At 51.5% G+C, this 22,323-nt stretch overlaps 2 protein-coding genes across 6 annotated transcripts in view; both read left to right on the top strand.

The window, feature by feature from the left end:
* Nucleotides 1–1,107: 1,107 nt before the first annotated feature.
* MAF1 (MAF1 homolog, negative regulator of RNA polymerase III) lies at nt 1,108–9,740 on the top strand. 3 transcript variants are annotated; one of them, XM_003760526.3, is made up of 8 exons: nt 1,108–1,446; nt 2,535–2,681; nt 6,395–6,523; nt 6,661–6,826; nt 7,056–7,177; nt 8,484–8,603; nt 8,726–8,863; nt 9,130–9,740. In XM_003760526.3, exons 2-8 carry the CDS (start codon nt 2,599–2,601, stop codon nt 9,149–9,151), a joined length of 780 nt encoding a protein of 259 aa, XP_003760574.1. In that variant the 5' UTR covers nt 1,108–1,446; nt 2,535–2,598; the 3' UTR covers nt 9,152–9,740. The 3 variants fall into 3 exon arrangements, with proteins under 3 accessions (XP_003760574.1, XP_023352411.1, XP_023352412.1); XM_023496643.2 differs by lacking the exon at nt 1,108–1,446 and adding an exon at nt 1,574–1,745; XM_023496644.2 differs by lacking the exon at nt 1,108–1,446 and adding an exon at nt 2,047–2,154.
* Nucleotides 9,741–9,867: 127 nt separating this feature from the next.
* The window catches only part of WDR97 (WD repeat domain 97), a 59,825-nt gene continuing 47,369 nt past the window's right edge, over nt 9,868–22,323 (top strand). Inside the window, exons 1-16 of one of the 3 annotated variants that reach the window (XM_031947394.1) lie at nt 9,868–10,011; nt 10,917–11,112; nt 11,445–11,575; nt 11,828–12,450; nt 12,684–12,805; nt 13,138–13,888; nt 14,112–14,254; nt 15,187–15,429; nt 15,564–15,654; nt 15,821–15,953; nt 16,171–16,292; nt 17,245–17,308; nt 17,673–17,828; nt 18,815–18,883; nt 21,454–21,570; nt 21,700–21,798. In XM_031947394.1, coding sequence (XP_031803254.1) covers nt 10,980–11,112; nt 11,445–11,575; nt 11,828–12,450; nt 12,684–12,805; nt 13,138–13,888; nt 14,112–14,254; nt 15,187–15,429; nt 15,564–15,654; nt 15,821–15,953; nt 16,171–16,292; nt 17,245–17,308; nt 17,673–17,828; nt 18,815–18,883; nt 21,454–21,570; nt 21,700–21,798 — 2,997 coding nt within the window. In that variant the 5' untranslated portion in view covers nt 9,868–10,011; nt 10,917–10,979. The other 2 variants (XM_031947395.1, XM_031947396.1) reach the window with 2 other exon arrangements.

The following is a 22,323-nucleotide window of genomic DNA, read 5'->3' as shown; positions in this document are numbered from 1 at the left end:
AGTAAGGCGTAAAGGAGATTGGAGACAGGAGAGGACGAGGTTATAAAGATTTCGGATGCTATGGGACCAGATGTCTGAAAGGCAGAAAGGAGCTTGCAGCTCAGAAGAGAGGCTGATTAGGCAGACTTGAGAATAATCAGCATAGGCACGGTAATCCAATTCTGAGTGAAGAATGAGGCAAGGTTCGTTTCTGACAAGAGGGAAATGTGGCACATCTCAGAGAAAAGCTGTGGACACCTGCTGCGGGGAGCGTGGTTGGAGTCCACCGGAGAGGAACACAGAGACCGATTGACTCGCAGCCGCGGAGCTCCGGCGGAGATCGGCATATAAATTCGGGGCGGCCCAGCTAGCTTGGGTGACCAAGTAGGGCTATAGGTTTCGCACTAGAAAGAACTTAGGGCCCCTCACTTTATAGGTGAGGGACCTCCTCCAGCTCAGTCCGGCAGCAGAGGCGTAAGAGTGGAAGGAGTTAATGACAGGGATGGTTCTGGTTTGGCCACAGAGTAGCGAGGACAAGGGTAAGGGGACGAGAGAGTCTGATGAGAGGTCCGGATGAAGCCAGAGCCGTGCTCCTGGTCACCAGGACGCAGCCTCCCAACACCAGCGGGCCGACTCCAGGGTGGGGGGAGGGGACGGGAGGGGAGGGTCTTTCTGAAGGCCGGGATAAGAGAGCGGCGAGACTAACATCCGCGGCAGCCAATGGTCATTCTGTTCCCCCTCGCATTCTTTGTCTCCTAGCGTCCAAGCCGCAGGCGCGACCGGCCCACTCCTTCCAATCCCGCCCCTTTCTAGTCCTTCCCCATCCTCGGAGAGGAGTCTGTACTTAGAGCACAAGGAGAAGGGGGAGGAGGGTAGACAAGGGGAAAAAGAATGGCAAGCGGAACCACCAATGAAAAACAAGACAGGGTCTGAAGACGCTGCAGGGAAACTACACCAATAGGAAAGCTCCCTTATAAAATAGACTAATTAGTGAAGCGGGCACATAGGCTGTAAAAAATGACGAGCAGGAATAATAGCCAATAATTATGAAGGACGTGATGAGTGGCGGGGATCTGTACCAATGGGAACAGGTTAGTCAGTCTAGGGAGGAAAAGAAGAGCCCAATCATCAAAGCGAGATCCGTGGTGGGGGCGGGGCCGGGCCTAGCGGGCGCTTGTTGTTCTCGGGGTTGAGGGAGGCGGAGGCGGCTTCCTCTGTGTGTCTGTCTCGAGCAGTGTTACCATTGTCGGGCGCTGAAGGCAGCCGGAGCCGGGTCGGCGGTGGGGCCATGTCGCGGAGGTCGCCCGCGCAGGCGGGCGGGACCCGGAGGAAAAGGCTGTCGTTGCGAAGTTTTCCTCGGATACAACGCGGCCCGAGCGGAGGCCGCAGCGTCGTAGCCCCCAGGAACTGAGGAGCCTCTCGGACCCCTGGATTTCCTGGTGCCCCGCAGCCGGACGTCCCAGCCAGGTCGGTGTAGCCTACGCCTCGGTAGCTGTCCCTGAACTACAGCTCCCAGAAGCCCCCACCCCCTCCCTCTCGCTTTCCAGCGCCGCACGGCCTCCTGGGAGTTGTAGTTCCGGTAGGCGGGGCTTGACCTGGGGGTGTGCCCGGCCTGGGTTCCGGGAGGAGTGAGCTGGGAGCGGGCTCCAGTGAGGCTCTGGTTCCATTAGATGCTAGCGTATGGAGTCTCCTCCTCCCTCTGGGGAGTCGAAACCGGTACGGTGGAGATCTCCAAGTGCTTTAAGCAACCTGGCGTACCCATCCAGGTAAAGGAGACTCGGCTCTACTCACTGGGGGTGGGGGGCTGGAGGAGAGGAGTGGGGCGGAATGGAGGCGGGTTGGGTTGGTCGGTGACGGACTCCCTCGGGTGTGGCTTTGGGTTGCTCTTTCTCCTCCCCTTGAGCAGCAGGTGTCCAGGCCCTCAGGCCCTGGCTGCCCCTTGTGCTGGGCCTCTCGGACAGCTTCCTACGCGGGCCCCTCCCCCACGGTCTCCAGGCTGAGCCGCGTCCTAGGGTGATAGTCGTAGCTGTATGCACGTATCCGTACACACCGTATATGTGCACGTTCGTATCTATATATGCACATGCACACACACACAGAGCCAGGGAGGAATGGCTGTCAGATGGTGAAGCTTCAGGAGATTGCTTGGGAGAGAAAAAGACACTCTCCTCCAGGGTAAGGGGATCCTCCCTCTGTGACACTAGAGCCCTCCAGTAGGGGAGGAACTGGGGTTCTGGTGTCTTAAAGTTTAGAGAGGGGAAAGGAGGTATATTTGCCCCAGGTTGGCACTTGGTCCTCCTGCCTGCTGTTCTCTCCACAAGTTCTGGGCCAGGGCCAGGGTTCTGCTTGTTTACGGTTTCTCCACTTACGAGGCAGGGAGAGAGAAGTGCCAGACTGGGAGCAGGGATGAAAGACAAGAAATCCTTTTTTTTCTGGGACCTGAGGCTTTGTCATAGTAGGGGTAGGCAGTTGTGAAATTTTAACATGACCTTCCTTACTCCTTTCTTAAGCAAGACAACTCAGAACCATAGTGACATATCCCATTTTCCCAACAGGTACATCTTCTTTGCTGTCCTGACCCCAGGCCCTTGACTTCCCTGTCCCTGGTCCCTGCAGAAGATGAAGCTCTTAGAAAACTCCAGTTTTGAGGCGATCAACTCCCAATTAACTGTGGAGACAGGTGATGCTCACATCATTGGCAGGTGAGATCCTCAGGGTTCCTCTGCCCTAAGGGAAGGCACTTGATTTGAAAAGGGCCCTAAGGTTCCTTTCCCTGTAAAGGTAAAGGGAAGGCAGTGTGGTTAGTGACTCCACCCACCCGTTTCCTTCCTCTCTTTTACCACCCCCCTCCCTACCATTTCACTTACTTCAGCTTTTAAGTCTTGTTTGTAAGGCCAGGTACTTTTGACTCCCTAAAATATGTTAAAGGATTGAAGATTCTACAAGTATTAGCCTTAGAATCCAGTTAAGCTAAACATAGTGGAAGGGAATGGTGAATAGTATCAAAACAATAGGCTTTCTGGGAGCCACATGTTGACTTAGTTTTAAAATGTAGCATTGTCTCTCTTTTAGTATTTTTCTATTTTATGAAATATTTCCCAGTTACATTTTAATCTGATTTGGATTACATTTGGAAAAACTTCAAACTATCATGTATTTGACACCTCTGGTTTAGTAGAGTACTAGTCTTGGAATCTGAAGCAACTGGGTTCAAATCTAGTTTTTGACAATAGGTGATACACTCTAGGTGTTTTGGTTTTGTCATCCATCAAAGGAGGGCCTTGTACTAGATGGGCCCCAAAAATCTCTTCCAGCTCTACCTATGATCCCTTAAAACCCTATATTTGATTGACATCTATCCCCTGTGTATGTGTCCATGCAGTTATCTATCTTTTATATGTAACTAGCCTCCTTGTTTGTGTCCAGATTTATAACTTTTTCTCTATTACTGTTTATTCTCATTTTCTATCCTCTTGAATGTGCTCACGCCTTTCAGATTCCTCAGTTACATCAGCTCACAAAATGTTAGTGTTAGAAAGGTACCTTGGAGACCATTGAGTTCAACCTCACTCCTTTCTTCCTTTCCCTTCTGCTTCCCTCTATCTCTTCTCCCTCCCTTATCCTCTTGGCCCCTTCCTTCCCCTCCCCGAACTTTATAGCTTGAACAGTTGAGGAAGCTAAACTTCAATTCATCAAAGTTTTATTAAACCTTTTTTTTTTTTACACAACGTTTTTGCTAGGTGCCGAGGGAAGACATAAAATAGATAATTTAGTTAACTAACATTTGTCAAGTGCTAGGAATTAAAAGATAAAATCAGAATAGTCCAACAGAGAGTCTGTAGTCTGTGGAGAAAATAATGTGTCTAAATTAGTAAATATGAAGTAATTTGAATAGGACTTGGGGAATTAAAACCCAACTTAAAAGAGGAGGTAACATTTGAGTTTAAAGGAATCCAAGGAATAAGAAAGCTACCATTTTAATGGTAAGGGTTGGTTTGTTCAAGTACTTGAAGGCAGGAGGTAGAATGCCAACTTTCTGGAAAACTTGTAATCCATTTTGATTGGAATGTAGCATGAATGGGGAATAATGAGCTAGGAAGTTAATATGGTTAGGGAGCCCTTGAAGACTTTTGAAAAAGGGAATGATATGGTCAGGACAAAATAATCCTAGAAAGATTATTTTGACATTTCTTGGAGGATTAGATAGAGGAAAAATCAGAAGTAGAGAGATCAATTAGAAGGCTTTTAACAGTTCAGGCAAAAGGTAATGAGACCTAACTGTGGTAATGGCCCATGTAAGTGAAGAATACTGACTAGATGTTACGGAGGTAGATTTGGCCCCTGGTTGGTTGTAGGATAGGGAAAGATCAAAGATGATTCTGAGATTGCAAACTTGGGAGATGGTAGTATCCTTCACTGAGATAGGGAAGTTAGGGGAAAGTTTGGGGCATTCAGAGTTTGAGATGTTTATGGAATGTGAAAAAAGCTGTTCAGCAGATAATTCAGTGTTGCATTTGGAAGTGGAAGAAACAGATAAATTGGGGATATGTAGATTTTGGAGTTATCTGTCTGCTTATGATAATTGAACTCATGGAAACTGATAAGTCACTAAGGAAGAGAGTACAGAAAGAAAGGAATATCTGTGACTGCCTTGGAGGACACACTCATGGTTAAAGGATGGGAGACTGAAGATGAATAAGCAAAGATGTAGTCAGGTGGGAAATAAACCTTGAAAGATTGGAGAGGCCAAGGAAGGAAGGGAAAGATGGTCAACAGTGAGTTGCAGGAGGTCAAAGAAATAACCATCGCATTTGAAGTAGACAGCATAGCAATGAGAGAAAGGCAAGACAATAGTATGAGGAGATCGCAGAGTCAAGTTTAGGTTTTTAAGGATTGGTGGTGCTTGAGCATTTTTTTAGGTAGCAAATAAGAAACTTGTAGAGATAAGGAGATTGAAGACAAAAGGTAAGAAATGATTGGATTTTACTCCTGGAGGCCAGGTGAAGGACAGAAGCAGAAAGCTTTGCCTTGACAAACAGGGCCATTTCTTCTTCAGAGACTCAAAGTAGTAACAGAAAATGAAGATATATAATAGTAGTTTTGAGAGATGGAGAATTGATAGTAGTCTTAATTTTCTCAGTAAAAAAGTCAGTGAGGGGATTTGATGAGAGGAGGGAGATATAAAGTAGGAAATAAAAGGAAATTGAGAAGAGTTGCTCTAGAGAATGTGGTAAAAGGATCACCATGCAGTAGTGACCGGGTCCCACTTGAGACCATTCTCAGGTCCTTATCATTTGGCTTCCCAAGTTTTTTGGCTCTTCCTCTCTCCTTCCTCCAAAACATCCTTAGAATCTGAAGTAATTTTCTTTACACGTTAATATGTTCATGTTACTCCTATGTTCAAAAATCTTAATTGATGCCCTCAAATCAAAATCAGACTCTCCATCCTGTTCTATAGAACCCTTCATAACCTGCTTTCATTTTGCTTTTCCAGTCTTAATTTTATGTTATTCCTATGTATGCCATCTATACTCCCACAAAACTGAACTCTTTTCTAAACATACCCTATACCAGAGTCCTTTTTTATTTTGCCTTTATTCAGACAGTTTCCTCTGCTCCTCTTTTCCACTCTTTATCAGTGGAATTCCTGGCTCTTCTTTCCACCTCAACTCAAATGGCATCTCTGGTGGATCATAGATTTAGGGCTGCAAAGAAGATTAAAATCTATTGCTGGTATTTTGTTTTATAATTCCAGAAGGTGCTTTTATTATTGTAAATTGTAAAATACAAATATTGTATTGTAATATCATTTTTGTAAATTGTTATCTCCATTTGTGTTTTATCTTTCTGCTTGACTCAAGCTCCTGGAGGATAGGAACCAGTTTTGTATCTTTTTCATTGCCCAATTGTTCGTTGAATAAATGAATGGAGAATTTGGAGAATTGAATTTAGGGGAATGGGGGATACATCCTGGAAGAAGTGGAAGCCATTTGAATTGGGCTTTAAGAAAGGGATTAATAGGGATCACTCCAAGGAAAAATATGAACCAAAAGCAGGAAACTGATATTTGTATAGGACGCGGTGAGTTGTTCACAGGCTCACCATGTTAATTAGTAGCAGATTTCAGACCTGCTCTCGAATTAGGGGAAAATATTTTGGACTGGAGATTAGAAGGATTTGGGTTCAAACTCTGACAGTTACTAGTTGTATAACTAGTCCTGGTCAAGTCACTTAACTTCCCTGTACCTCAGTTTCCTTTTTGTCCCTATATGATCTATTTCTTAGGACTTTGGGAAGAAAAACTTTGCAAACTTCAAAACTCTAGAAATATGGGTGGTTATGATGTTTCCTGTCTTCTAGTCCTGTGCTCTTTACATTCTCCACCCTCATCTGTGGATCTAACCCTTCCCCTCAGGATCGAGAGTTACTCCTGTAAGATGGCAGGGGACGACAAGCACATGTTCAAGCAATTCTGCCAGGAGGGCCGGCCCCATGTACTAGAGGCACTGTCGCCCCCCCAGACCTCTGGCCTCAGCCCCAGCAGGTATGGTCTGTCCTGTAGGAAAGATGGGTTCTCCAAGTCCCAGGGGAAAGGTACCCAGGGATTCTGAATGTGGGGGGTAGCAGGTGGGAGATGTCACAAGTGGGGTAGGAAGGATAACAGGGCCATTTCCCTGGCAGGCTGAGCAAGAGCCAGGGAGGAGAAGAAGAAGGGCCACTGAGTGATAAGTGCAGCCGAAAGACCCTCTTCTATCTGATTGCCACTCTCAATGAGTCCTTCAGGCCTGATTATGACTTCAGTACTGCTAAGAGCCACGAGTTCAGCCGAGAGCCAAGCCTCAACTGGGTGAGAGAGGAGGCATGAGGGAATGGGGTAGAGTGGGGCTAGTCCTTTTCTTAGCTGGGGCAGAGCCTATGTGTTGGGGGAAGTTGTGACCTTAATGATGGGTAGACAGCTAGAACTGGCCCCTCTCTCACATTTTTGTCCTCTGGCCATGAGATGTCCTCTGGCCAGTTTATGTTGGGGATGAACAAAATATTCTTGTTATTATTCCTCCCTCTCCATGCCTGTCTAGGTGGTGAATTCAGTAAATTGCAGCCTGTTCTCTGCAGTTCGTGAGGACTTTACTGCCCTGAAGCCCCAGCTCTGGAATGCTGTGGATGAAGAGATTTGCCTGTCTGAATGTGATATCTACAGGTGGGGATCCAAGAGGGATTTGAAAGTCAATCAGAGTATGTACAGAGAACTGGTAGGGCAGTTTGTGCTCCTGGCTACACCTTAGAAGCCTTTGCTTACATCATAATTCAGGTCTGGCTCATTCTGTACTAGACCATCTTCTCTTTTTTATATGTTTGTGGTATCCTGGATCCTTTGACAGTCTGGTGAAGTCTGTGGACCTCTTCTAATGTTTTTGAATGTACAAAATAAAAATTCATGAGATTACAAAAGAAACCAATTATGTTGAAGTATAGTTATCAAAATATTTTTAAAAAACAAATACAAGTATCAAGTTAAGATCCCTTGTTCTGAATACTTGGCATCTTACCAACTTATCAACTCAGTATTTCCAAAATGGTACTAATAGTCTTTTTCTCAAAACCACCCTTCCTTTTTATAAGTTTTCTCTGTCTACCAAGGCCACTCTTGTCTTTCCAGTCATCTGGGTTCATCACCTCATAGTCATCGTCAATTTGTCCTTTTCCTTCATTTCTCATGTTCAATCAGTTGCCAACTCTTCCAATTTTCCTCCTCTTGTAACAATATCCAACCCCATATTTCTATTTATATAGTCCCCACTTCTGTCGTGATGGCTTAGGCCTTCATCTCTGATTATGGCAGTAGCTTTCTAATTGGTCTGCATGCATCCTGTTCTTCCCTCTCTACAATTACAGAGTTGATATTTTTAAGACACCAATCTGACTGTTCATTCCCTACCCAGGAAGACCCGGTGTTTTCCTGTTACCTCTCAGATAAAATAAAAACTGTTTAACGTTTTAAACTCTTCTTCATTAAGATCCCAGTCCATCTTTTCAGACTGGCTTCCCATCGCCCTCACAATGAGCCTTCTCTCTTCCATCTTCAGTTTGGGTGCCTTCCTATGGACTGACTGACACCCCCCTCCTTCCCATTCCCACCTCTTCTAGTCTCTAGGACAAGACTTTCTTCAGGGCTCAAATTTCAGGGGGCATTTGCTGTGCAAGCAGAGCCTTTGATTGTTGGGTAGTTTGTTGGTATTTTCATCACCTAGAAATGACTTGTATTTGTATTGAGTGTTTATTTAATGTTGTACATATTTCCCCAATAAGCTCTCTGACATCGTTTGTGTGCTCACTACCCAATATGCCTGGTTTGGAGCAGACACTTAATGAATTGAAGCCAGATGGTCTTCATTCTTCCCTCTTGTTTGGGGCTCTCTCAGCCCAAATAATATTCATGGGGAGTGGGAGGTGTTCAGGTACCCATGGGGCTCTCTAACCTTGTCCCACCCCACACACCCCCCCAGCTACAATCCTGACCTGGATTCTGACCCCTTTGGTGAAGATGGCAGCCTCTGGTCCTTCAACTACTTTTTCTACAACAAGCGACTCAAGCGCATTGTTTTCTTCAGCTGCCGATCGATCAGGTCTGCACCAGTATCCCTGCCCTCAGCTCTCCTGGGGCCACTTGGACTGTGTATGTATGGGGAAGGGGGTCTCAGGGCTGGAAGGGGCTCCTAAGGCCATGTCTCCCCTGCTCCTCCCACAGTGGCTCCACTTACACTCGATCAGAGGCTGGCCATGAATTGGACATGGACTTGGGAGAGGAGGAAGAGGAAGAGGAGGAAGAAAGAGGGGGTAGCAGCAGCGAGGGGGCAACAGAGGAGCCCAGCACCATGGAGGACAGGTTTGCCTTCAGGATTGGGGCCACTTTGCAATCCCTTTTCTCTTGCCCTGGCTCATCTGTGAGGGGGAGAAGTTCTCAATAACCTGACTTTTCTCTCCTCGGTTCCCATCCCTTGATACCTGTCCTCCTTGTCCCAGACATCAAGAGCTCACACCTGTCTTTGGTGATGCTGCTCCTATCTCAGCTTTTAGGGCTTTGACCAGCTCAATTCCTTCCTCCCCCCCTTGTTGGTCTCCTGCTAATGTCCTTATGTCCTCTCTTCTCAGGCTCCAGGTGATCTGCATGTGAGAGGTACAGGAACCACTCATCTTCACTGCTCTTGGGCAGGGACTTTTCCGTCTGCTCCACCCCCTTGGGCCCCCCAGTTGGCCATCCCTTTGCAACCAGCTGGGCTTAGCCCTCCTTGCACTTTGGCTCCAGACTGTGAGCAACTGACTCTCCCCGAACTTTTCCCACTCCTCCAGAACCAGCACCAGAGCCCCTGCCTTCTCCCTCATGCTGCCTAGCCCTGGACTCTTGGGGAAAGGATCGAGTCCCACTGACTGTCCTTGGAGGTGTCAGGGCAAGCTTTGACCTGCACCCTCTGGCTCCCAGATTGTATTTTTATATTTTGTACAGGGGCGCTAGCCCCTATTTGCCCCACCACACTCCACCCCACATCCCTGGGGACAGGTGGGGGGCTGTCCTCTGGGCCTGCTGATAGCTGGTCTGAACTCTGGGTGCAGCCTTCACCTAGTGGTGCCGGGGCAGGGCAGGACGGGACCCAGGCCCCAGGCCCCTCCTACCTCGGCCCAGCCCTGAGGGGCAGCCCAGTGTGCACTGAGGGGTCACTTTGCTGCAGCTCTGTGTTTGTCTCCAATAAAGTTTCTGTGACTAAGCTCTGAGTGCCTGGGCTGGGGGGAGAGGGGGATAAAACAGCTAGATGCAACTGGGATGGAGATGGCAAGGGAGAGGGATGAGACCACGAGCCAGCGGCAGAGGCCCAGCTCGATTGGCTGCAGTGTCCTTGGTGCCCGGCCGGAGGCTTCCTCACCAACTCGAGCACAAGTCTCACTTAGAGGGGGGAGGGGTCTTGCTCATCGGGTCTCCTAGCAGCCAGCCAAAGAAGGGTGGAACGGTAGGAGTGACCGGTACTGGACTCGCCGTAGGTGAATTCTAGTGGAATGGGATCAAGCCTAAAAACAAAGAGGCATTTGCTTAAGCAAGAGTATTGGTCCAGGGGAGTATATAAGCGGTTCGCCACTATAACGAAAAACGCTGTCTTGAGGAGTACGGGGTTACGGTCACATATGACCCCCGTCTGCCCCGGGATTGGATCCCGCTAAGGGAGGAGTTTGGGAGAAGGGTGGGGCTGCGCCGGGCGCAGGCCTGCGGTGGCGCTTTGGAGGGGCTCTGAGAGGGTATCGGAAAACGGAGTGGGGCCGGGCGGCGGGATTCGGCGCGGCAATACGGGGAATAGCTCGGCAGGGGAGTGACCTGTCGGGGGAAGAGACGCGCCGGATAAAATATAGTGGGTCTGAAAGGGGGTGGAGTGCTGTTAGGAGAGGAATTCTGGAAGGAATGAAGAGGGGCTCCCGAGGGAGGTAGTTTGGAAGACCATTTCAAGGTGGGACACTGCTGTGGGAGAGGCACTACCCGGGGACGTGTTTAAGGGTGTAGGGCCAGGTACCGGACTTAAGACCAGAAGCAGGGATGAGAAAGATGTGATGAGGAAAGATCGGGCCCGTTATGGAAAGTTTGCTTTTAGAGGAATCGGGGAGTGGGACACGCTACTCTGTGGAGTACTAACTGCCGAGAGATGTAATTAAGGAATCTGTTCTGGGGAGGGGCATTCCTATGGAGGGGGAGGGAGGAATACTGAGGTGGCGCTACCATGGAGACGAAGTAATGAGGGATTGACAACAAGCTAGAAAACACTAAGAGTGACTGAACCGTGGGATGCAGTTATGCGGAAGGGTGGGATCGGCTCTGTTACATGAAGGAGCATCAATAGGGGGGCACTGTCCCCTTAGGAATACAGAAGAGGGACTCTGCCCCCTCTGCACGTTGATAGGGCGAGAGGGAGCTGTACCTGGGGTAAGGAGAGGCAGCCCCCAACCCAGGTCCCAGAGCCGCAATGGAGCCGAAAAAGTCTAAGACAAACTTGGCGCAGAGTCAAAGGGACTACAAAACGGATAATCTCGAAATGGGGGAAGAGCCTCCGCAAATGTTGGAAATTGAAAGTCAGGGCACTGGCCCAGCCCAGTCAGGTGAGCCTCGAAATGTATACGAGTCCGAAAAAGATTTTAGAATGGGAAAGTACTAAGTTGCCTCCACCAGATTCCGCTCTCTAATCCTACCTTCCGGTACTTGGGAACCCCTCGCCCCAGCCTTTCCCGCCCTCTTCCCACTTACATACTCCTCACCCCGTCATTGTGTACTAATCTCGAGGCACTCCAGAATTGAGAGCAGAGGAAGCAGGCTCCCCGCTAATCCCAGGGCCCCAGCTTTTAGATTCCGGTGTGTCGTAGGGACGGGAGAATGGGGACAGGGAGGATCTTGGGTTACCCCTGCCATGGACTCTGGTATTCGTGTCCAAAAGCCGAGGACGTGACCACAACGACGACGGGCTCCTTCTCCTCGAACGAGCTGTGGTGGAGCATCTTGCCTTACTCCCGGGCCCGCCGACTCTGGCTCGTGTTGCGCTCCGGCTTGTACCGTTTAGTGGAAAAGGTAGGGAGCCGGCCCCCATCCTGCCTTCGCCAGGGTCCATCTGTGATGCCGCCTGGCGGTCCCCTCCCTGTGACTCCCCCGCGGGGCTTCCCCCTAGGTTCCCCTATTGGGGGATCTCCCCAGGACATCCTCCCTTGGGCGGTCCTTGCACTCCTTTTCCCAACACGATGCTCTCTCCCCGGGTTGGCCCCAACCCAAGCGCCCGGGGAGCCGGCGACGCTCCCCCCACCACAAGTCTCGCGGTCTCCCCAGATGAAGCGCGCCGAGTTGCGGGTGATGCACTTGACCCACGGCTTGGAGTCCCTGCGGCGCTTGGAGATTCCCGCAGGGCTGCTGGCGGTGGCGCTAGACGCGGAAAGCACGCGCCTGGTGCTCCTGGATAAGTCAGGCCAACTGCACCTGCACGCAGAAGATGGCTGGGCCCGTGGCCACGCCCAGGTGCCGATAGAACTGACAGGACTGGTGGCCCTCGTGGGTTTTCAGCACATGGGCCAGCGTCCAGGCCGCTTTATAGGTTGGGGCCCCGAAGGAATAGTGGTGCTGAGCAAAGACCTGGAACTGATGTCCCGCAACTTCTTGGAGCCGTCCCAGCTACCCACATGCTGTGGTTTGATGCCTGGAAAAGCGATGGTGGTCATTGGTGAGCAGGGAGGTGGACTGTCCTTGTGGGAATTTCGAGGTGGTGGCCGACGACTGGTGTTGGCAGCTACGCTCCCGACTCTCTCAAAACGAGGACGATCTTTCAGCCGCCTGGCTGTAGACGTGGCCCCCCGGGGGGTCTTCCCCCGTTGCTTCGCCGTCTGTGGGACTGACTTGCTCACCTACGACCTGGCTAACCGCAAGATCGTGGATGTGCGCCGGAAGCTGCACAAAACGTGAGAGCGGTGGGAGGGGCCGACTGAGAAGGAGAGGAGGGAAGGAAGGGGCTCCGAGATTCCCTGAGGACCGAGCAGGGCGAAGGGGCAGAGGACTGGCAGGCCGGGGCTCACCGGGAGGGCGGTGGAGGAAGCCGAAAGTCTGGGACGGAGCTCATACAGCCGCTTTGTGGCGCACACGGCGCGTTTTGCGGAGGCGTCTCAGACTAGCCCCCCCTCCGCTCCCTCCCTAGCCTGATCTCGGACTTGCTGTACTGTGAGATTCTAGATGTGGTGGTGACGGCCTCCCGAGACAGCACAGTGAAGGTGTGGGATCCCGACTGGCAGATCCGCAGCGTCTTCGTGGGCCACAGAGGTAAGGAAGGCACCGTCCCCAGACGTCGTGCCCCGGGCCCTTAGGATTCCTCCCTGCTAGGGAGCCGAGGCTGCTGGCGATCCCTTCCATTCGCCCCCGCATATCTGGCTCCACGCTGTTCTTGCCCCGGGCGCTGCCCTGGGACGCGGCGCCTTCCGCCGCCCTGCCGCTCACTCCGCGTCCGGGCTTTCCCTTTCTCCCCCCTCCCCCGTGCCGCGCAAGGCGCCCCCTTCCCAGAGGAGGCCCCGGGCTGCGTCTCCCGCCCCCCGCCGGCGAGGCTGCGTTCCCCGGTCCTGTGACGACGCCTGTCGCGTCCCGGCCCCGCCGTCCAGGTCCCGTGACAGCGTTGGCCTTGTTGCCCAACTCGATGCTGGTGCTGTCGGCGTCCCAGGACATGACTCTGCGCACCTGGAACTTGGAGACGGCGCAGCAAATGGGCGAGGTGTCCCTCCGCAGCCCTTGGGACGGGATACCCGGGAAGGAAGAGATCATCTCGTACCCCTCCCCTAGCAACTGCTTCGAGACGGTGTGCCGCCTGTGGCCTCCGGTGCGGCCGGGGGCGCCCCTGCTGGCCCAGGGCGCCACCTACCTGGAGCTGTGGATCGTGCGCCAGCTGCACCAGCCCCTGGCGACGCTCAACGCCGGCGTGCAGGGCCTGGAGCTGGCGCCGCCGCTGCCGCAGGCCGACCGGCACCTGCTGCCGCAGCGCGTGGTGAGCCGCTGCGCCGACGGCACGGTGCGCGTCTTCTCGGCCGTCTCCGGGCAGATGATCTCCACGCTGCTGCTGGAGCCCGGGGAGCTGGCGGCCGCCACGGCCTACTGCCTGCCGCGCGAGGTGCTGCTGGTGCTGAGCGCCGAGGGCGCCCTGCTGCGCGCCAACGCCACGCGCTGCCCCATGCTGGTGGTGCGGCGCCTGCCGCCGCCGCCGCCGCCGCGGGCGGCGCCCCAGCCCTGCTGCCTGCACCTGGTCAGCCACGTGGTGGACCAGCCCCGCGCCTACAACTGCTGGGAAGGCGTGCACAGCCGCGGCGGCGAGCTCCGCAGGAAGAGCTGGCACGGCACCAAGTGGGAAGACAACAACAGGTGCGCCGCGGCCGGGGCGGGGGGGGGGGGGGGGGGGGGGGGGGGGGGGGGGGGGGGGGGGGGGGGGGGGGGGGGGGGGGGCGGGAGGGGGGGGGGGGGGGGGGGGGGGGGGGGGGGGGGGGGGGGGGGGGCGGGGGGGGGGGGGGGGGGGGGGGGGGGGGGGGGGGGGGGGGGGGGGCGGGGCCGCGGCGGTGACGGGGGCCCGCCCTCCTCCGCCCCGCAGGTTCCTGCCGGTGCTGGGCTACACTGACGGCTCCATCGCGGTCCTGGACTGGGGCTCGCTCCGGACGCTGTCTCACATAAAGGCGCACAGCCCGGGCTCCACGACCAACATCGCTTCGTGTCAGCAGAACCTGGTGACGGCCGGTCAGCGAGCCCCCGCCCTCCGCTCCCGGCCAGCCTTCCGCTCCCTCCCCGACCAGCTCTGGCCCCTTCCTCCCCCCGCCGCCCACCGAACCCTCCGCCCCCTCCCTCCCTGACCTCGCCGCCCTCGCTCGGTTCTGGCGCCCCATGCACCGCTCCTTCGGCGCCCAGGCTCTTTCCCCGTGGCCCGGCCTCCCGCATCTCTCTGAAACAGCCATTTCTTTTCCCTTTAAATGTGTTGGTTTCTTTTTTAGTCACAGGGTCAGTCTGATCACCTAATGCCTTTGTCCGCAACCATTCCTTCAAAGAACTGGAAAAGAGAACTTTAAAGGGCAGCAAAATTAACCGGCATCCACGGAGCAAGTGTGACCTGATATGCTCTCCACCCAGAGGGTCTCACTTTTCTAGAGCAAGATGGGGGCTGATTGTCAGATTTCTCCTTTGGAGACAAGCTTGATGGTTATAATTGGATGGAACCCTCGGGTTCTGTCGTTTCCTCCCCCACGCATTTTGGCGTTGGATCCATTTTCCTGGTTCTGTTTGTTTCCCTTTGCATCAGAGCTTACGGGCCTTCCCATGCTCTGCCTTCTAAGAATGCAGTGACACTTCATTACCTTTGTGTTGGCTGAGCCGTTTTGTAATTGATGGGCATCTATTCCATGCCCCTTTTTTGAGAAAAGAGAGTCCTTCTATACACATTTATTTCCTGTATTAGACCTCTCTGTTTTTGATCTCCTTGGAGTCTGTGTTTAGTGGTGGGACCTTTGGATCAGCCTCACTTTCTTAGCATAATCCCAGATAAAAATGGCTACCCCAAACCCCAAGCTCCAAAAGCCTTCCTTGGCCCATAGCAAAACCTGCCAAGCCCTTCCTCCCGGAGCCCTGTCCCTCGGGCGAGCTCCCTCATGGCTCCTTCCCTTCCTCCTGGCGGCTAGGCACGGATAAGACTGTGAAGATGTGGCAGGTATTTCCCTACGCGGAAGACAGCCTGACCTTGCTGCGGACATTTTTCTGCTACCAGTCGACGGTGGCGGTTTGCCCCCTGGGCTGTCGGGTCACCGTGGCCTTTGAGGACCCCTGCAGTGCCACTTACACCCTGGTGCAGTACGGAACGGCGGAATGCGAGGAGGATCGCCACGACCATGGCCCCCAGGAGGACCCCACAGACCACATCACAGGTCGGCGCACCCCCATCCCTGCAGAGCTTTAGACCAGACTGGCTCTCCCGGTTCTCCTAGTGAGCTTCCTTCACCAGAGTGAGAAGGCCATCCCGGTTCTAGCCTCCCTTTCTTGTCTCTTCCCCAACTCCCAGGCTTGTGCTGTTGCCCTTACTTGAAGCTTTACGCCTCCTCAAGTCTGGATTGCACTTTAAGAATCTGGACGGAGGACAATAAATTGCTCAGGTACGTGGTCGGTGTAGAGTATCTGTAGCCGGAGCCCAGTGGACCTGTGGAGCCTGCAAACTGTCCTTGGGCCTCCCATTCCCTACCTGCAGAAGGAGGGGCTTAGAGGGGTGGTCTGGGGGAGAAAGAATGAAACTGTGTACTCTCCCTTGCCCTTATTCTCCAGGATAATGCATCTGAACATGCCTCCACAGGCCATCACCTTCTGCAATGACATGGGGGATCTGATCCTTGCCCTTGGCTCACAGCTGTGCTTGCTCTCCCACAAACTCTACCTGCCCACAATATATCTGGTCAAGGTACCTCCCGGCACTGGATCGGGATTCAGAGACTGTTGCTTGGAAAACCTGGCTCTACCTGGGTGATTCTGGACAAATTGGGCTGTGGCTCAGACTCCTGGTAACCCACGTATTACTCCCCCCACCAAAAGGGAGCCACGGAGACCTGTTGGAGGGGGCTTGTTTGGCAGGCTCCCAGATCTAGTATGAGGACTGTTCTCTCCTCCAAAACCTACAGGTGCTGTGTCGGAAACTGCCTCACCCTAAAGAGGACCAACCCTTGTCGATGTCAGATCTGGAGCTGCTGACTCCCGAAGAGTTGAAAAGGCTGAATGGATGGCAGGCTCTCCCTAGAGTCCGGTCAGAGCAAGCCCCTTCCCCTCCTCCCTCAATACCCAGCCTTCTTTTCTCTGTTCCCCCCTAACCTTTGACTTTGACAGACCCCATCATGGGAGCAGTCCTCAGACCCTAACAGCAGTTCACTGGCTTTGCCAGCTCCACAGACCTCCCCCTCACCCCCCCGCCCCCCCGACTCAGGGACCACAGCAATCCAAGGACTCCATAGTCATGTCGTACCATTAATCCCTGCAGACCTCTCACTTGTCATACTTGTAGCTTTAGATCCCCTGGCTGCCATGGATCCTAATACCCCCACATCCAACCCCGCCCCCCCCAGACCCTCCAGTTCATCAACTTGTCCCATCAATTTCTTCTTCCTCACTCTCTCAACTTCCAGACCACTCCCACCCCATTCTCTCAGTGCAGCTCTCTGCAGACCTGTCGTCACAGGCCCTGTGACAAAAGAAAAGTTCTGGTGTCTGAGCAGGACTCTTCTTGTAATATAGCTAACAAGTGGGCTAGTTTTAGGGAATCCACAGCCAGCTCCCTTTTTATAGGATCTGATTATTGGGATGCCCCTCTCCACCTTCTAGTTCTGCCTTCTATGGTCCAAGTCTAAACCTGGTATTTATTTCTTCAAGCAAGGTTGCACATATTCAATGCTTTGTATGCTATTGTTTATTGATTTAGTCCCCTGGCAACTCTTGAGATGCCTGAAGAAAACAGTTCTGTCATCCCTAAGCCTTCTCTTTAACATCCAATTCTTTCAGATTCTTGTATGGGTGGAGGGGATGGGATTCCTCCCTTCTCCCCAGAGGCTGCTCTGATCTCTCCCTCTTCCAAGGGTCCCAACCCTCCTTGCTCTTCCCTCCCTCTCTCCCTCCCTCTCCATGTGATTGTGCTTAGCAGTCCATGGGTGTCCCACAAAGGGCTGGGTCCCATGTTTTATTTTTGTTCTGTTTGTCATGTGCAGGATGAAGCACAGTGTAAAGCAGGAGTATATCGATGCAGAGAAGAAAGAACTGGAGATCAAGGAGGTGTGTAAGGGAGAGGAGGAACAGAAGAAGGGGATGGGAGTGGGGCTTCACCTCCCCGGCCTAACTCCCTACCTAGCAGCCTCCCAATCCATGTCTATTCCCTGGAAAGGTCTGTTTTTTCCCTTTCTTTGTCCTTGCATTTCTTCCCATTTCTGGCTATCGCCGTGTATGAGTCTGTCTTCATTTCTAGTTCTGTGATTCAAGAATGAATCTCCCTGGTTTTTTCCCTCTCTTTGCCTCTATGTCAGCACGCATCCTTATCCCTTTGCCTCCCCTGGGCATGCCATTGGGCAGTACTGGGTGAGGGCTGTCTTGGAGCTGCTGCTTGGAGAGCAGGTTGAGAGGTTTCTTTTAATTCTGTTAGGCCTGTGCCAAATTGGCCCTCAGGGATCAGGAGCTTCAGGACCTGGCCTTGGGACAGGTGGAGCCCTTGGCCCAAATCCTCATCACTCCCCAGCTTCGTCTGGAGGCCTTCCACAACTACCTACAGGTCATCTACGGCTCTCGGCTGGATAGTGTGGTGAGTACCCCTTCCTGCAGTTCAGAGATAGCTCTTGGGCCCACAGTTCCTACCCACGTTCTTCTCAGGCTCACATGTGGGCGCTCCAGTCTCAGCCTGAGTGTTCTTTCCAGCTCAAATTATCACTCACATTTCCCCCCAAGAAGCTAAGTTCCCTTTTTAGATCTTGGGGATTCCTTGGGCTGAAAAAGGCGAGAACAAATGAATCAAAGTTGTAACTGCAATTTTGTGAGAATGCCATGGGATTGGGCATGATTGCAGTGTGGGGTCTGGGTGGGGTGCCCAAAGGTAGAGGGAGAGATTTGGGCATGGAATCCACCTATAGGAGGTGGCTAGATGCTGGGGCTTGTGGCACAAAGCAGTCCCATTCTGGGGAGCCCTGATAGCAGGTCTGGTCAGCTTGCTTAGGACTGAAGGACACAGTTCTGAGCCCTCTCTGTTTTCCACATGGAAAATAGTATAAATAAGGAGCTGTACGAGGTGATAATAGTGGGACTGACAGAATATTACAGGTGGGTCTGTAACATACCCAAGTTCACATTTCTTTCCTTCTCAGATTTATTCCACCCATATATATACTCCTACTTTCAGCCCCTCCGCCCCCTTAGATTCTTCCCCCAACTCCTTCCAAGTTTAGATTTTTTCTCTCTCTAGATTCATGTTTTACCCTAAGATTTCCCTCCCCCACCCCAGGCTCACATTTCTCTCCCCTCTTCAATTCCAACTGAGTTCAAGTTTCTCTCCCCTGCCCCCCCAAATTAAATCCCATTTCTTCTTTCCCCAGGCTCAGTTTCCCTTGTTCCTGTCCCTGGGGCTCAGATTTCTTTCTCCCATCTTTCACCAGGCTTAGATTTCTCCCTGCCCCCTGTTTTATTTCTGTACAGGGTCACCAGCTAAATTCTTGAGCTTTCAAAAATCCTCCAAGTCCAAGCTAGAACTTTCAGCCTCTTGACTTCCCTTTATCTTTTCCTTTCCCAATGGCAAAGAGCAAAGAGGAAGATGAGGCACTACAAGAAGAAGCTTTAGGCTCCACGGACAGACGGCCTTTGACCTCGGTAAGAAAACCCTAGACTGTCCTGAGACACCCTCCCCCAGTCTTTCCCTAAGACTGTACTATCCCTTCTTGACCTTCACTATGATCTTGGACTTTGTCCCATCATCCCCTTGGGCCTTTACCCAATATTTCCCTAAACCTTCCCTCCCATTGCGTTTTGCATTTATCCCTCCCGCTAGTATCCTTGTGGGGATCCTAAATAACCTTGTGTGACTCTCTATTAAAATACTTTCAAGACTCTTGCTATCCTGAAACACTGCCTCCTCCCCCCACCTAGTATATCTATAGGAGATTCTCTCATTATACATGAAGGACACTAATCAATATCCCTTCTGGATCCCCTGCCCATCTCCCTTAATTCCCTCTTAGATGGTTTTTCATTATACCCCCAAGACTTAATCTCTCCAGATTCCCTCCCAAGAAAGTCTGAATAGGACTTTTCCCCAGTATGTCTTCCTCTCCTACTTCTGCAAAAGGACCATTCCCTATTGTTCCTCTGGGAGAACCCTACCCTATATGACTAGGTCTCTTCCCCACATCTCATCTATTTTCAGCATCCTCTCCTAATATCACTAGGGACCCTTCCCTAATACCCTTGTTAGTCCAGCTCCTCCCCGCTATTAATTGCAGAATACATACCTGGCATCTTTGTCCAACATTTCTCTAGGACTCTTTCTACAGTATACCTGTAGGATGCTTGCTCCAAAACTGAGTCCTCCACCCTTCCTCTTCTGCAATATGTCCTGGGACCTTCCTCCAATATCTGCCTTCTCCTAGTATTTTCCTCCTGCTTCTCATTTCCCAAGATCTTGTAGATAAGCTCTGGGAACCCGATCTTAATTTTCTTGGGTGAAGGAGAGAAGGACATACTCAGTGGCCTCCTGAAAGCTTTTCTCCCTACTGTTCATCTTGGGAGTTTTCCCTTGATATTTCTCCAGAACTCTTCTCAAATATCCTTTTAGGTACCTCCCTTTGTATATGTATATGTGTGGGTGTATCTGTGTGTCTCGCTGTTTCTACTCACTCTAACAATATCCAGAGAACCCTTTCCATATATCCCCCTATGACTAGTTCCATTATACTCCCAACATTTTCCTGGGACCTAACCTCCATTTTTCCTTGGACCTAACCTCCATCTTTCCTTGGAATGCTCTTCCAATATACCTAGGGCTTTCTCCTCCTATATCTGCAGAACACAACTGGGATCTTACCTCTCTCTAATAATCCTAAGAACCTTTTCACAATATTAGTTCTCCAATGTGCCCTACAGAAAATCATCTGCCACTTCTCCTTGGGGACCCTACCCCCAAATATTTTCTTTATATCTACCCAGAACACCCAAGAACCTTCTAGCCAGTTACCTATGCAAGACTGACGCTGTATCATTCTGGGACTCTACCCAACCCAATCTATTTGGAACTCCCTCCTAATGTTTCTTCCCACAGTCTCTGCTGCACTCGGCACCTTTCCCTAATATCCCCCCAAGATCTTCTCTAACATCCTTCTGTGACCGGTACCTAACATAACAAGAAAAATATTTATTCAACATTCTGGGTCTTTCTCTTAACATCTTTCCTAAGGACCTTTCCTCCCAATTTTTCTCTTGGGGCATTTCTCCACTATCCCTTCAAGATTACTCCTCAAATCTCTTTCTCAATATCCCTAACCTTAACCCTATCCCTGTGGACCCTGAATCCTTCCCCCAACATTCTCCTGTTCCTTTGGGGAAAAGTTCCCTTAGCAAAAATCTTTTTCTGATGATTCACTCATCAGTATCCCTTAAGGACCCTCTACTAATAGGCCTATTGGGACCACTCTTTCCTCAAACCCCTTTCCAGTATTTTTATGTGACCCACCTTACCTGAAATCCTTTCTGGGATCCTCCCTCATTATCTTCTGGGATCTTCTACCACTACATCTTGGGACCCTCTCTTTGTATTCCTTAGGTCTTTCCCCAAATATCTTTTCCCATTTCTTCTCTGCCCTTACCCCCAGGTACCATATATCCCTAGCATCCTCTCCTAATATTTTTGGGTAGCCCTTTCCCAATGTAGTGCAGGATATATACCCAGCACTTTTCTTGGACCTTCCTCCTCTCCCTAGGATGTGCCCTCAATATTCTTGCAAGATGGTTATGTAAAACTTCTCTGGGATTCTCCTTTAATATCTCTCCTGTACTCTTCTCCGATATTCCTCCTTTGCACTTTAAACTAATGTCCCCTAGCACCTGTGACTCTCTTCCTAACTCTTCCTAGGTTCTTCTTCCAGTACTTCTTCCCATTATTGGACTTCTCCAATATTCTAGAGCACCCTTTCCTAATGTCTCCTAATATCTTTGTGTGACTCTCCTGTAACAATCTTTAACGCCACCCCCCCCCCCCCCCCATATTTCTCTAGGTTCCTTTTTGGGAACCTTTTCTAATCTCCTCCATGGTCCCTTCAACAGTATCCTGCAGGACCTTCCCTCAGCATCCCCCTGGGGGGGACTTTCTGCCAACATCTTCCCAGGGGACCCTTCGCCAGCACCTCCCAGGAATCCTTTCCCACTATCCCTTTGGGACTCTTCCTCAGATAGTGTCCCAGAGCTCCTTATGTCAGAAGTGGGGAATGAGCTTAGACGTCATGTTCATGCAAGGAGCCACCTCTACGAAGAGTTCCACAGTGGAGAAGATTCTGAAGATGTCTCAAGTGAGGGTCATAAAGGATCAGGGATTTGGGACAAGGATCTGAGGTCCTGGTGGGAGAGGGCTCGGGTGGGCGGGGGAGGTCATCTTGCCTAAGGACTGTCCGCAAGCTTTCAGTGCCTGCCTTCTCTAGATCCCATTGAGCCAAAGGACTCTGCAGCCCTGTTCAGATTTCAGTGGCTTCTTCCCCTCCTCCAGAACTCTGCCTGGACTCCCTTCCACCATAAGCAAGGTGAGGAGTGAGTCCCTACAGAGGTGGGCAGAGACTTGGGGTCCAGAGATGCAGACACAGAATAAATCTAGAGATTTCTATCCAGAAATTATCCCCCAGCACTCCTCCCAACCCAACTACCATATGAAAAACAGGTGAAGGAGCCCCTTTTCCCCCGAAGAACAAGTTTGAGGATATGATTTCCCTCAGATTATCACCCCTCGCCCTCCAAAAGTGTCCCTTCAGGATGGCACACACTCACTTCCAGTGACTTCTGTAAAAGAAACCAGAAGTACCCTAAAGTCTTAGGACCCCACAGAGACACCCCTTTGTACCTTTCCTGTGTAGAATCAGTCAACCCTAGAGCTACCTTAGGCCAGGAAAAGTGGAGAGGGTCTTCTCCAAAATAATCCCCCAGGGAGATCCCCCCTTCTGCAGAAACTGCCTCCAAGAGATGTCCCAGAATCCCTTCCCCATCCTGGCCTAAACCTCTCTAGGAGAACCACCTCAAACTCTCCATCCCCAAAGTCCCCCAGGATCCTCTTC

The sequence above is a fragment of the Sarcophilus harrisii genome, chromosome 1 (genome assembly GCF_902635505.1).
Source record: "Sarcophilus harrisii chromosome 1, mSarHar1.11, whole genome shotgun sequence".
In the NCBI taxonomy this organism is placed as follows: Eukaryota; Metazoa; Chordata; class Mammalia; order Dasyuromorphia; family Dasyuridae; genus Sarcophilus; species Sarcophilus harrisii.
The sequence above is the reverse complement of the archived record's forward strand: the minus strand, read 5'-3'. Positions and strand labels throughout refer to the sequence as shown.

Bases quoted from the DNA above. Each gene is read 5' to 3' on its own strand.
- MAF1 (XM_003760526.3), top strand. From the start codon at position 2,599: ATGAAGCTCTTAGAAAACTCCAGTTTTGAGGCGATCAACTCCCAATTA. The intron at 2,682-6,394 runs GTGAGATCCTCA...CCTTCCCCTCAG, and splicing joins GATGCTCACATCATTGGCAG to GATCGAGAGTTACTCCTGTA. The intron at 8,864-9,129 runs GTTTGCCTTCAG...CTCTCTTCTCAG, and splicing joins CCCAGCACCATGGAGGACAG to GCTCCAGGTGATCTGCATGT.